This window comes from Carcharhinus amblyrhynchos, chromosome 4 (genome assembly GCF_965287045.1).
Source record: "Carcharhinus amblyrhynchos chromosome 4, sCarAmb.v2.hapA, whole genome shotgun sequence".
In the NCBI taxonomy this organism is placed as follows: domain Eukaryota; kingdom Metazoa; phylum Chordata; class Chondrichthyes; order Carcharhiniformes; family Carcharhinidae; genus Carcharhinus; species Carcharhinus amblyrhynchos.
Window position 1 is genome coordinate 134,833,695 of NC_137327.1, and position 15,108 is coordinate 134,848,802.

At 43.2% G+C, this 15,108-nt stretch overlaps 1 protein-coding gene across 2 annotated transcripts in view; it reads right to left on the reverse strand.

Moving 5' to 3' along the window:
* The window catches only part of zdhhc15b (zDHHC palmitoyltransferase 15b), a 59,092-nt gene that overhangs the window by 22,420 nt on the left and 21,564 nt on the right, over positions 1-15,108 (reverse strand). For both annotated transcript variants that reach the window (XM_080187918.1, XM_080187917.1), the window contains exons 3-4: positions 4,015-4,109; positions 450-570 (exon numbers count right to left, since the gene is read on the reverse strand). In XM_080187918.1, the coding sequence (XP_080044044.1) occupies positions 450-570; positions 4,015-4,109 (216 nt within the window). The remainder of the gene's footprint in view (positions 1-449; positions 571-4,014; positions 4,110-15,108) is intronic.

Below are 15,108 nucleotides of genomic sequence, written 5' to 3' on the forward strand. Positions count from 1 at the left end.
AATCACAACATAATAACCTGAAGAATCCACACAGTTATGGATCAGGTTTTGAGGGTTTTCATGTGGCCTTTGAACTAGAAGAGAACAGGAGGCTGACTAAGTGACTTCCATCGCTAAGGTAGGAGTGGGCCACATGACAATATTTGAATTCAAATCATTATATTTTTTCCTGTTATTAGTTTTACAATATCATTTAAGGTTACAACAACTTAACTGGAGTAGCCTGGGCTTAAGATTGGCTGCACATGGATGCAAAAAGGCTACCTTTACTATTAATTTATCGGAATTACCCAGTTGATAAGTTTATTTTTAACACTGTTATCACAGGTTATAAATGTCATCAATCTCAACATCGCACCTACATTGAAATTTATAGGATATAAATGCTTATACAATATTTGCAACTGTTTGTTTTATTTTCAACTCAGTTTGGTATTGGATCCTGATACCTCCTGCTGCAGTCCTGGTGTACACTGGCAACCTTTTAGCAGCATCCAAGAGAATTTGCTTTTGTACTTCAGGCCTTTCTTCTCGATCGTACCTTTCTTTTTCAGCTCTGGACAATTGGAACTATAAGCACATAAAAAATGCAACAAAAATCACAATTTTTTTAAAACTTACTCATCCATGGGATGTGGACATAACTGGCAAGGCCAGCATGCAGTGCCCAACTCTATCTGCCCTTGAGAAGGTGGTGTTACCCCACCTTCATGAACCACTGCAGTCTGTGTGGTAAAGGTATGCCAATGGTGCTACTAGGTAGGGAGTTCCAGGATCCTGATGCAATGGTGACAAAAAGAACAGTGATAAACTTCCAAGTCAGGATGGCTTTTGACTTGGAGGGAAACTTGGGAAGGGTGGCGTTCCTGTACAACTGCTGCCCTTGTCCTTCCAGGTGGTCAAGGTCGTGCTTTTGGGGGTTGCTGTCAAAATGCCTTGGTGTGTTGCTGCCTTGCATCATGCAGATGACATAACTGCAAGCACAAAGCATTGGCAGTGGTGGGAGTGGATATTTAAGGTGGTGTTTGAGGTTACAATCAACTGGGCTACTTCATCTTGGAGATGGTAAAAGTTTATTTATTAGTCAGTCTTGCAGTAGTAGTCTTGCATTAACACTACAATGAAGTTACTGTGAAAATCCCCTCAGGTGTTTCAGTGTTGGGAGTTATACTCATCCAGGAAAGTGTCCCATTAAACTTCTGATCTGTGCCTAGCAGATGGTAGAAAGGCTCTGGGGAGTCAAGAAATGAGTCGATTAATGCACAATACCCAGCCTCTGACCTGTTCTTATCACCACCACATCTTTTGGTTTCTGGTCAATAGTGGCCTCCATGTTATTAATGATGGGGAATTTGATGATGGTTATGCTATTGTCAAGTGTATACCAGAAAGTGTCAAAATAAAAACGGGTGAACAGTGGTGGAGCATGAAGCAGACTTCTATTATAACGGCAGGAAATCAGAGAGATTGCCAGAGGCACATAACCCTCCCCTTCTCCCCTATAAATATCTAAGCTGATTCACTCTCACAGCATGTTGTTGTTCATCATCAGGACTAGTTCTGCAAAACATAATGCAAGTAACACAACAGAATACAATCCTCCTTCAAAAAAAAGGCTACAATCTCTTATTCCATGGTTTTAGTATAGTATTTATCTGCATTCATGTTATAACAAAACATCTGCAGCATTCTAGTTATAGAACATAGAAGATAGAACATTACAGCGCAGAACAGGCCCTTCGGCCCACGGTGTTGCGCTGACCAGTTACAAAACAATGACCCACTAACCTAAACCAATCCCTTTTCGTCCATAAACCTATCCACTGATCTCTTAAACGCCCCCAAACTAGGCGCATTTACAACTGCAGCAGGCAGGGCATTCCAATCCCTCACCACCCTCTGGGTAAAGAACCTACCCCTGACATCCGTCCTATAACTACCCCCCCTTAATTTAAAGCCATGCCCCCTCGTGCTAGATTTCTCCATCAGAGGAAAAAGGCTGTCACTATCCACCCTATCTAAACCTCTAATCATCTTATATGTTTCAATAAGATCCCCTCTTAGCCGCCTTCTTTCCAGCGAAAACAACCCCAAATCCCTCAGCCTCTCCTCATAGGACCTCCCCTCCATACCAGGCAACATCCTGGTGAACCATCCTGGTTATGTTCAACTCTACAAAGTTGAAAGGTCACATATTTAAATTAACAACTCCAATCATATTCTGATTCAAACCTGGAAGCAAAATATCTGTCATTTACTCAGTAAGGAAGCAAAAGTCAGGAGCTGTCCTGCCCAAGCAATACATCGGTTGCTACCTATCTAAGCAGGCAGAGTATACCTCCAGAAGCAGGCTATCTGGCCAGCTCCAAAGGCAAAAGTCTCAGTAGAACTTGAGCAGAAAAAGGCATTTATGATGGGGAGTGTGGAACAGAAACAAAAGATCTCGGTGTTACATATCATCCTGCAACTATCTGTAAAATCCTACACTATAAGCATACCAGAAAAGGAACTGTTGCTCCTTGCAACAGTTGACTCTCTTGTACTACTGGAACAAAATTTGATTTTAGAAGAGGTTTTAATTTTCCAAGGTCCTATCAGATTAGAAAATCATGATTGTGATTCCGTGAAAGGAAGAAGACAGAAAGCAGGAAAGCAGCAAACAACAGGCCAGTTAGCTTAACATCTGTCATAGGTAAATTGCTGGAATCTATTTTTGTTTTTGTTTTTATTCCAATTCAATCAGGTCCAATTCAGAGTCTCAACAAGTTGAGACATTCCCGATCCAAGCTGACAAGACAGGGCTCTCACCTCCTGTCTTGGGCTTGATCTACATGATCCAAGCTGATTGGAGTAGGCATAGCTCCTTCTCCAAGGCTTGATCTCATTTGCATCTTAGCCAAAAAGCCGAGATGTCGCTCTTAAAAGTTGCTTCAAATGATGCTAAAATGTGACCTAATGACTTCCACCAAGCACAGCATGTCGATACTACACTTGATCTTAGCCAAAAGGCCGAGGAATCTATTAAGCAAGTTGTAACAGGGCATTTAGAAAATCTGAATGCGATCAAATTGTCAACTGGTTTTGTAAAAGGAAAATCACACTTGACTAATTTATTGGGAGGTGTGTGTGCATGTGTGTACTTGCATGCGTGTGACGACACATATTCACATGGATGGAGGATTGGTTAGGGCACAGGAAGCACAGAGTAGGGATAAATGGGTCTTTTTTTTGGTTTGGCAAAATGTGGCCAGCAGAGTGCCACAGGGATCAGACTGATAAGGGAATCAAAGTCTACCAGTATAGATGGAATTTGGAGTAAGGCCACAGTCAGATCAGCCATGACTTATCAAATGGTGGAGTAAACTCACGGGACCAAATGGCCTACTTCTGCTCCTAATTCATATGTTCACATGTACGCTTGCATGCTTTTTGAGGCAAAGTATGCAAAACAAATTCCAAAGGGTCACAAAAGTCACTCCCTCTCCATGGTCTTCTCTCTATGGCCTTCTCCTACAGTTTTACTGAATTCAGCATCCAACTGCACAGAAAGGATTAAGGAACATAGCTTGCAATCATCCACTCTGTAAAAGAGAGCCTTGGTGCATCAAGACCACAGGTGGCACAGTGGTTAGAACTGCTGTCTTACAGCACCAGGGACCCATGTTCAATTCCCAGCTTCAGTCACTGCCTGTGTGGAATTTGCTCGTTCTCTCCATGTCTGAGTGGGTTTCCTCCCAAAGTCAGAAAGATGTGCTGGTCAGGTGCATTGGCTGTGCTAAATTCTCCCTCAGTGTACCCAAACAGGTGCTGGAGTGTGGCGACTGGGGGATTTTCACAGTAACTTCACTGCAGTGCTAATGTAAGCCTACTTATGACACTAATAAATAAACCTTCTAATGAGCCTGCCCAATCTAGTTATTGTACATTAACAATGCTCAAGTTAAATAGTACAAAGTTTGAACTCCGTACAAAAAAAAAATCAATCGTTGCACATTTCACTCAAATTGAACTTACCTTTCGGGAAGGTTGAGATGGTTCTGTGAAAATAGCTTTGCAATAGGTCCACACAAACATCACAAAAAATAAGTGAAATACCACAAGATACGCAGCTGCAATACAAAAGAAAGATCAGATAAAGCAAAGGTAGTTCTATTATTAATAGGTAAAAAATACATTGCAGCTATATTTACCAGCAAGTATGTTCCGCGTACATAAAGGTTAATTAGACGTTCAGTTCCGTTCTACAGGCTTAGTTCTGCAATGATAATACAACTGGAAAGCCAATAAAAGGAATGGACAACTTTTGGCATTTCAATTAGAAAACGTAGCCAGCTATTCATCATATAGAGCCAGTGGAAAACAATTCACAGGACTTCAGGGTAACTTATTTTAATTGTTATTGTTCTATTCTGAAGTATTTGACCAACTCATTCCTTAAGACAAAAATGTGGTTTTGTTTTAAAAGATTAATGACACTAATCTCACTAGTTAAGATAGCTTTTCTTTCCAGTTTCTAATTCATCTATATTGGAATATATAACTTCCATTAGCACATTATTCTCTGATATTGAAAGTGAGGATTGGTTTGACAATGGACAGAGAGGGGTTTTTGAGAGGAGATGGGTGCAAAGTAGAGTAAATTAAACATAGAATTGGCCATGGAATATTTACCAATACAGCAGTCACATTCACGCCAGGTATGTGACAGGCAATAATCATCTCCAATGAGAGAGAATCTAACCATTGCCCTTTAACATTCAATGGCATTGAAGGGGAAGTCGTGTCTGACGAATTTATTGGAATTCTATGAGGCTGTGTCTAGTGCGGTGGATAGAGGGGAACCGGTGGTTGTGGTGTTTCTCGATTTTCAGGAGGCGTTTGATAAGGTGCCGCACAAAAGGTTGTTACAGAAGGTTGGGGGCATGGAGTTGGGGGTAAGGTGTTAGCGTGGATAGGGGATTGGCTGTCAAATAGGAGGCAGAGAGTGGGTGTCAATGGGTGCTATTCGGATTGGCAGTTGGTGACTAGTGGAGTTCCCCAGGGATCGGTGCTGGGGCCTCAGCTATTTACCATTTATATAGATGATCTGGAGGAGGGAGCCGAGTGTAAGGTGTCGAAATTTGCTGATGACACAAAGATAAGTGGAACAGCAAATTGTGCGAGGGTGTAGAAAGTCTGCAGAGGGATCTAGATAGGCTGAACGAGTGGGCAAGGACCTGGCAGATGGAATACAATGTTGGCAAGTGTGAGGTTATCCACTTTGGCAGGAATAATAGTAGAAAGGACTACTACTTACACGGCGAAAAGCTGCAGCATGCTACGGTGCAGAGGGACCTGGGGGTCCTTGTGCATGAGTTGCAAAAACCCAGCCTACAGGTGCAGCAGGTGGTCAGGAAGGCAAATGGGATGCTGGCCTTCATAGCGAGGGGGATTGAATATAAAAGTAGGGAGGTCTTGCTGCAACTGTACAGGGCACTGGTGAGGCCGCAGCTGGAGTACTGTGTGCAGTTTTGGTCGCCGCACTTGCACAAGGATATTTTGGCCTTGGAGGGAGTGCAGAGGAGGTTCACTAGGCTGATACCGGAGTTGAGGGGGTTGAGCTATGAAGAGAGGCTGAACAGACTGGGCTTGTACTCGTTAGAGTTTAGAAGGATGAGGGGGGATCTTATTGAAACGTATAAGATGATGAAAGGGATGGATAGGCTAGAGGTGGAGAGGTTCTTCCCGCTCAGAAAGGACAGTAGGACTAGAGGGCGCAGCCTCAAGATAAGGGGGGACATGCACCAAACTGCGGTGACTAGGGGAATTTCACAGTAACTTCATAGCAGTGTTAATGTAAGCCTTACTTGTGACTAATAAATAAACTTTATCTTTAAACCTCCTGACTCCTCAAAGTCTGTCAGCCATCTACAATTCAAGAGTGTGATGGAATACACACTCTTGCACTTGAATGGATGGGTGCAGCTCCAACAACATGGAAGAAGCTCAACAACATCCAGGAGAAAGCAGCTTGCTTGATTGATATCCCTTTCACAAACATTAATTCCCTTTACACCGACAAATAGAGGAGTGTACCATTTACAAGATCCAGTACAGAATTTACAGAGCCTCCTCAGACAGCATCTACCAAACTCATGCCCGCTACTATCTAGAAGCAAAGGTCAGCAGATAGCTGGGAATGTATGGCCTAAAATCCCAGCACTACACTGGCACTGATGTTGGGCACTAAATGCTTTACTAAATTGTGATCTTATTCAAAATTCTGGACATTTGGAAAAATATAAATCCCTATTTATTTCTAATTATAAGCTGCTTAAGAGCAAAGCTCAGATATTTTCTGGCTATCAGAAGCAGTATTAAACTAGGAAATCAGGTGGAGTGCCATGTTCCTTCAGCTTGATGATTGAATGATGGAAAGAAAAGTCTTATTGTATAATTGGCTGAAGGCCCATACATGAAACAACACACTACACATGGACCATTGGGGGTTGATGCATATTGCTCGAGCTATCTTTGCAATTGGATGCACTTTTCCTGACTTGAAAGAACTCAACTCTAGCGCTATTGTGTTGAGTATAGGGCTAACGGGAAGACTTTGAATAGTGTGGAGGAGCAGAGGGATCTAGGTGTATGTGTACATAGATCCCTGAAAGTTGGGAATCAAGTAGATAAGGTTGTTAAGAAGGCATACAGTGTCTTGGCGTTTATTGGTAGGGGGATTGAATTTAGGAGTCGTAGCGTTATGTTGCAACTGTACACAACTCTGGTGCGGCCGCACTTGGAGTATTGTGTGCAGTTCTGGTCCCCACATTACAGGAAGGATGTGGAGGCTTTGGAGAGGGTGCAGAGGAGGTTTACCAGGATGTTGCCTGGTATGGAGGGGAGATCCTATGAGGAGAGGCTGAGGGATTTGGGGTTGTTTTCGCTGGAAAGAAGGCGGCTAAGAGGGGATCTTATTGGAACATATAAGATGATTAGAGGTTTAGATAGGGTGGATAGTGATAGCCTTTTTCCTCTGATGGAAAAATCTAGCACGAGGGGGCATGGCTTTAAACTAAGGGGGGGTAGTTATAGGACAGATGTCAGGGGTAGGTTCTTTACCCAGAGGGTGGTGAGGGATTGGAATGCCCTGCCTGCTGCAGTTGTAAATGCGCCTAGTTTGGGGGCGTTTAAGAGGTCTGTGGACAGGTTTATGGACGAAAAGGGATTGGTTTAGGTTAGTGGGTCATTGTTGTTGTTTTTTTTAACTGGTCGGCGCAACATCGTGGGCCGAAGGGCCTGTTCTGCGCTGTAATGTTCTATGTTCTATGTGTGTAAATGTAAAAATATTTGATTTCTTTTATTGTCACATGCATTGGTATACAGTGGAAAGTATTGTATCTTGCACACAATATAGACAAAGCATACCACTCATAGAGTACATGGGGAGCAGAATATAGTGTTACAATCATAGCTAGGGTGTGGAGAAAGATCAACTTAATATAAAGGTTAAAGTTACGTGATCTCAGACTTTTAAATCTTTTTCTGGATGGAAGAAGATGGAAGGGAGTATGTCCTGGATGCGTGGGGTACTTGATTGTGCTGGCTGCTTTTCAGAGGCAACAGGAAGTGTCCATGGAGTCAAATATAAATAATGCATTTTTTGCCAGTCACAGTCCTCATTCCATATGAGTGGGATATAAAATTCACCAAAGCAAAAAATGGAACTGTTTTCTTCCATGATTAGTCCATTGTTCATTGACTATATTTTAAAATTGAGAAATCAAAGAGCCAAAGCCCATATTTCAATACAACACCAAGGCTAAAAGGAATAGACAAAAAGGCACAGCAAAGAAAAAGTAATGGGCAAGGCCAGGCTTGAGTTTTCAAAGCTTGAAAAATATAGGATGGAGAAATGGCAAGGAAAGCAAGGTATTCAAGCTTTGAGGTTCTGGGGAAGAATGTTAGAGCGGGAGATTATGTGACAAGATTTGATTTCAATACATAGGAGTTATAGGGAGAAGAAAACATGCAGAACGACACAGTTGCAACTTAGAGGGAACACAACAACTTCTATTTATATAGTGTCTTTATCATAAAGAAGCCCCTAAAATATTTCACTGAGGCACCATAACAAAATAAAATTTCAAGCCACATAAGGAGCCAAAAAAATCTTGGTCAAAGAAATAAGTTTTAAGACGTGATTTAAAGGAGGAAAAAGTGGTGGTGAGGCAGAGAAGTTTAGAGAGGGAATTCCAGAGCTAATGGCCCATGAATCTGAAGGTATGGTCACCAATGGAGCAATTACAATCAAAGCTCTGTATATATCTCAGAGGGTTAAGGAGTTGGCGGTCATTGCAGAGAAAAAGTTCAAGGCCATGGTGATATTTAAAAACAAGGATAAGAATTTTTAAATTAAAGCATTGCTTAACCAGACGCCAGTGTAAGTAGACAAAAACAAGGGTGATGTAAGGATATGGGAAGCAAAGCTTTGGTTGATGCCAACTCTACAGAGGGTAGAATATGGAAGTCCAGCCAAAAGTGCATTGGAATAGTGAAATCTAGTGGTTACAATGGCACGAATGAGTGTTTCAACAGATGAGTTGAGGTTGGGGCAGAGTGTGGTGATGTTATGGAGGTGGGATTAGGCAGTCTTAGTGATGGGGTGGGAATGTGGTTGGACGCTCATCTTAGGGGCAAAATATGATACAAAAATTTGGAGCAGTCTGATTCAGCCTCAGATAATTGCTTGGGAGATGGATGGAATTGGTGGTTAGCAAACTCAATTTACTTCAGTGACTGAAAACAGTAGCCTCCCCTTCCCAATGTCCAACTGGAGGAAATTTCTGCTCACCCAGTACTGAATATCTGACTAGCTGTCTCAAGGAGACAGAAGATATAAATGTAACAAGAGTGGATAATGTGAAACGGCAATGACCAAAATAGTATCGATAAAACAGAAAGGGCGGGGAGGGGACAAATGTGTTGCGAGCTTAAAGAACACTAGTCCATCAAAAGACAAATATTTTTTTCAAATTATGTAGGAGTGCAAGATGTCAGAACAACCTCCACAGCAATGGAAGCAGTATTCAGGTCCTGGGTCACACATAATTATCTACAAGAATATGTGACATTCTTGGATATAGTGGGCCCGATTTTACGAAAAACCATTTTGATTCTTGATGCTGAATCTGGAAGCAATTCAGATCCGACTTGGAAATCTGCACTCAAGCACCCCCACTTAGCCTGAAAAAAAAATTGAGAGTCTGAATAGTGCTGTGGGCAGGGCTTATTGCGCCCGGAATGCTGCAGCTCTGATCGCAGCTTTGAACTGAGTGCGCGCAGCGAAAAGAAATTGAAAAATGCGTCCCTATCACATAGTTTCTGGTGCCGCAAAAAGCAGATAAAAGGAACGATGGTCCCCACAGACATCGCCCAACCCCACAACATCCCCCTGCTACCCAGACTGATCGCGACTCTCTGCCTCCCTTTCCCTCCCACCCACCGACTGCCTGTCGAGTGGCAGCAGAACCCCCCCTCCCCCCACAGCAGAGATCCATCTGGCCCATCTCCCTCCTCACCAGAGAATGATCAGGCCTCCCTCCTCCTCCTCCCCCCCCCTGCAGAGATACAACTGACACACCTCCCCCCCCGCCCCCCCCACCCCGCCAGAAAACCATCTGGCCTCCCTTCCCCATCCCCATCAGCTTTCCCCTCCCACCAGACAGCAATCGGCCCCTCAGCAGAGAATGATCTGACCCATCTCCTTCCGCTCCCCCCCCCCCTCCCCCCCCTCCCCCTTCCCCCCCCCCCCCCCCCCCCCCCCCCCCCCCCCCCCACCCCTCCCCCATCGATCTGAGTCAGAGAGCCGTTGGAAGCTCTGAACTTACCTCTTCAGGAGCTGGAGCACCTGAAGCAGACCTTTGCCGAGCGTGTCTGTTTCATGCCAAATCTGGATGGGCAAAAGCGATGGTAAAGGGGGAAATGCTGGTAAAGTTGGGTGGGCAGCCTATTAATTCAATTTAAATCCGGAGTTGAGGGGGTTGAGCTATGAGGAGAGGCTGAATAAACTAGGCTTGTACTCGTTAGAGTTTAGAAGAATGAGGGGAGATCTCATTGAGACGTATAAGATGATGAATGGGATGGATAGGGTAGAGGTGGAGAGGCTCTTCCCGCTCAGGAAGGACAGTAGGACTAGGGGGCACAGCCTCAAGATAAAGGGGGGGCGGTTTAGAACGGAGTTGAGGAGGAACTTCTTCACTCAAAGGGTGGTGAATCTCTGGAATTCTCTGCCCATTGAAGTGGTGGAGGCTACCTCGCTAAATATATTTAAGACGTGGGTTGATAGGTTTTTGATAGGCAAGAGGATTAAGGGTTATGGGGAGAGGGCGGGAATGTGGAACTGAGACACGACAGATCAGCCATGATCTTATTGAATGGCGGGGCAGGCGCGAGGGGCTAGATGGCCTATTCCTGCTCCTATTTCTTACGTTCTTATTAAATGCACGCAAATGCATCTAAATTGCCGTCGTGCCTGTTTTGGGAGTGGTTTGGATCACAGCCATTTTTGGGCCTTGCTAAAGTGGGCATCTGCGCGGACGCAAGCGCGGATTGCGCTAATCACCTCACGCCCGACTTTATCACGTTTTCGTGCCCAATGCAATGGTAAAGTTGGGCCCAGTGTTGAAATTTATCCAAATGCTGCACTTAACATTCTCTGACGCTTTGTTGATAATACAGCTTTTTCTCCCATTTGCTGTGAAGCTTGTCACAGGAGGTTCGCTGGTGGCCATTATTTGCTAAAGCGTTTGTTTTATTTCAGACATACCTACTCGACAGACAGGTGGAAGAGACTGCTGAATATGAACGAATTATTAACCAATTGTGGGTCTTCAGTAGAGTAGCAGCATGCAAGTAAAATGGAAATGAAAGGTCACATGCTTCAATGTGAGTGCTGAGAGTTTCACAGCGTAACACTGTGAAACATGCATCCTGGTGAAAGGATAACATGGTTCACGGCGCTTGATCTTGGCAGATGGCATAACACATCAGATATCACAGTTATTAAAACTGCGACTGGATTACTAGCTCATTTCTTATTTAGCACAGGTTTTAAACCTTGCTAAAATTAGTTTGGGAACCACTTGCCAAACTAAACTTGAACATTGACGGCGAAACAAATTTTAGCACAATAAAAACAATTTAAGTTTTTAATGAATTCAGTGTTTAGAATGACATTGTTTCTGGCCATTCCTCCAATCAAATGCCTTATTCATTATCAGAAGATGGCATTCAATTTTTCAGCTTTTATCCAAGAAGCAGGACAGACGTGCATGAATATTCAGAACTGAAAGCTCATCTGTTAAGATCAAAAGGGCAACATGCTTGGTGAATAACTCGTTTTTGGGCATTTTTCTCATTGAAAGTCTGGTGTATGCAGAAAAATTGCCCATTATGATCTTACGTGGCTTTGTTTCAGCAAAATCTTGACAACTGAGATGCCTTTCATTTCAACTTACTGCAGTGCCCAATGGTTTATTGCTACAATGTGATTTTAACAAAAAAGCTTCATTTTTCATTCTGAATCCTACTCTTTTTTATGTCCAATTTCTTACCAAAATTCCTAAAGATTGTGCTTAAAGCAGGGATTCATGAAAATTTATAGTTTTAACGTGAAATAAGACTACGATGCCAGATCTTACAAGTGCGCTCAATATCTGGCAGCTTTCCCTGCGGATCTCGCTCTGCCATCAGTCACAACCAGAGTACCAGTTGCAGTGTTGAGCACAGGTCAGCAGGAAGGATGTGACAGTGAGCCAGTACGCTCACAAAGCCCACGCTGTATTTACACAGACACAGACTCTTTTGTTTGGCTTTTCTAAGCCAATTTTTAAAATACTACTAGAATCAATCTATACATCCATCTGGAAGATCCACCAATATTTTTAAACAGCTTGCAATGAAATTTCCTTCTCTATGCAAAATACAGGATTAGTCTTTGTCTCATTATCCTAGCACTTTCGCGGTGCGGATGATTTTGATCTTTCCCATTAAAAATCTGCTTTCCTGTTTTCTAATTGTTCTTCCTATTTTCTGGATTTTCTCATTCATCACTTTCTATGGTTAAATTGATCACTTTCTATTAAATAGAACCAGTTTTCAGGAACTAGATAGGACTTATCTGATAGGATCGAATAGACTGCCACGACTACCAGGTGAGGTGGTGTCAAATGTGGTTCAGGAGGTAACACTCTTGTCTCAGGAAACACCCCGGTGACAAACTGATGGAGTGCTGCACTGTCAGAGATGTTGTCTTTCAGACAAGACACTAAGTCGAGGATGCTATCAGCTCTCTCAGACGGATGTAAAAGATCCCCTGGTTCTATTTTGAAGAGAACCGGGAGAGTCCTGTCCAGCATCCTGACCAATACTTACCTCTCAATCAACATTACAAAAACAGATTTGTTGTTTAAAAAACCCATCTTGCTCACTAATGTCCTTTAGGGAAGGAAATCAGTCATCCTTAGCTGATCCGGCCTACACGTGACTCCAAAGCCACAGCAATGTGGTTGACCCTTAAATGGCCTCAGCTGAAGGCCAATTAGGGAGGGGCAATGAATACTGGCCCAACTAGCGACACCCACATCCCATGCACAAATAAGTAAGTGTGCATCTACAAAGCCCATATTTGGTTCAATGGCATGACCAATTACTTCTCCCTCTGCAGCTGCGCTGGCAAATAGCACCATCGAAGTTCACCTCTGCTAAAAACCTTCTCAACACTTCAAGACTCGATTTTTCCAACATACTCAACTCACTGACATTCTCACCCCTCGATGCTGAAAAGAATCCAAAAATCCAAGATTCTATTTCTGCAACTTTCTCGATACAAAGTCTCACTTGCTTGTTTTCACTGACCTTCATTGTTTACTATCTCCAGTGAACAGATTCCAAAATCTTCATTCCTGTCTTTAAGCTCTCCATGTTCTTGCTCCACTCTACTGCAATCATCTCAAGTTCAATGTCCCAGCACATCCGATACCGGCTTTATACATTTCTCCTCTGCTCACCCATCAGTGGCACAGCATTCAGCCACCACTTCCCTAGATTTGACAAGATTCTTCTCCTTATTACATCGTTCCCCATCTTCAAAAACCTAGAGATGGATCTTGCCTTCCCACCACAGGTCAAATCTGCACCAGATGGGGGTGCGGGGAGGAGCGGGGTGTGTGAAGAGACAGGGAGGGCCCAATTCCAAGGTTCCTGACCCCATTCCCATCCTCTGCTGCTTTCAAGAGTGTGGGATAAGGACACAGACCATAATCCCACACTTAATAATCCTAACACCATCAGCTCCATTATATGGGTGGTGATTTTAGACACCCTGTAATTTTCAAGGAGTCAGGTCAGCTTTGGAGGGCATATTTTATACTAGGTCAGAGGGTCAGTGAACCATTAGGGCAGCTTGATTTAGTGTCAGGGACCCTTTGACAGACAAATTTAAAAGGTTCTGCCATCTTTACATGTTATAATTAGGTGCTGTATAATCATTTCGGTATGTTTTTACTGCAGTGAGGGTGAGAGGTGCGGGTTAAGGCACTTGGTGTAAAGAACTGGGTCAATGCCCCAGTGAATGGACTGGGCCTTCTAACCTGCTCGCTTCAGCATCTGCCCACCTCTGTTCCCGCCTTGGGCTTACTTCGGGAGGCAACACCCCCAATATCATCCCATCTCTGCCACCTCATTACGAGAATAGCATGGGCAGAATAGCACGCCAGGTAGGAGGCGGGATCATGATATCAGGAAACTTCCCAATTTGTGATTCCTAACACTAAGGGGAAGATTTGGCCCCTACTCTTGGAGAACTTTTGGTCACTCCACAACTACATTCCTAGTTCCTGCGCAAAATTGGCCACGATCATGTTATAGGGCAGAATGGGCTTGAGGGGCTGAATTGCCTACTCCACTTTTAATTCCTATGTTCCAACGTTCAGTGTTGCCTTTCCTCCTATAAAGTCCTTTAGAATGTTTTGTTATGTGAAACACATTGAACATAATTCTGCTTTTTCAGCAATAATTTAGACAATCAAAAAAGGTACCAAGAGGCAAAGGAAGAAGGAATAATCTTTCAGTATTTAAAACATCACATGGTCTGGTTTAAGGCATTCTGTGCTTGCAGTTGACATTTTTGTACCACGAGAAACTGAGCCTGGTAGGGACTGGGTGGTGTAGTAAATTTAGCCCAAAGTGATGCATGTCAATTAGCTGTATCAGCTTTAAATGAAATGAGTTTTATTGTCTCAACCCTGGACATGGTGAGCCAATGTTCCCTTAGTTTGGTACGAATTGATAGTGCCACTCAAATAAACCTGGGCTAGGATTTTACAGCCACGCCAGAGACACTCTCTTCCTGGCAGGTGTAACAAGTCATTTAAATCTCCATTCAGCTCAGCAGGGCTGTAATATCCCACTGAGCAGGAGGGGCCTGGTGAAAGAAATGGAAATGTCAGCAGGAGCATCAGAAACTGCTTTCCCGAGCTTGGTGTGAAAACAGACTCCCGAGTACAATACAGGCAGCTTCAGTGTTCACTGACTGCAGCAGTCTATGCTAGATCAGGGAGGCTGAGACTTGGTGCTTGAGATGGAGAAATGTTTTGTTCCCCAGAATTAACATCCCTTCTCTGATGAATTACTCCCCAAAAAGAACCTGCCTCCATGCTGGTATTTTTTTAAAAAGAGTGCAGGAGCATAATCTGGTTCTGATTTTAGTCATTATTCTCGGAGCAGTTATTATTGTGTGTGTGAAGTAGGAGAAATGTCTCAATTGCTGGAAGATTTAAAAAATTCATGAAAAAATCTTAAATCTAACATATTTAGATGTTTCTATGGGAGAAGTTAAGTCAGGGTTGAATATTTCATATCTGATGATAAAACTATTCATAACTTGAAGATCTTGGTGTATTTAAATAAAATTTATTTCAAGGGGATTATGAGAATAAGATAGATTTTACAGGGGAAAGCACAGGGTTCTCGGACTAATTGGATAGCTCTTTCAAAGAGGACACACAGCCACAGCTTAAAGGCTGAATCTACAAGGTCTGATTTTACGATTTTGTCAGTGGACTGGGG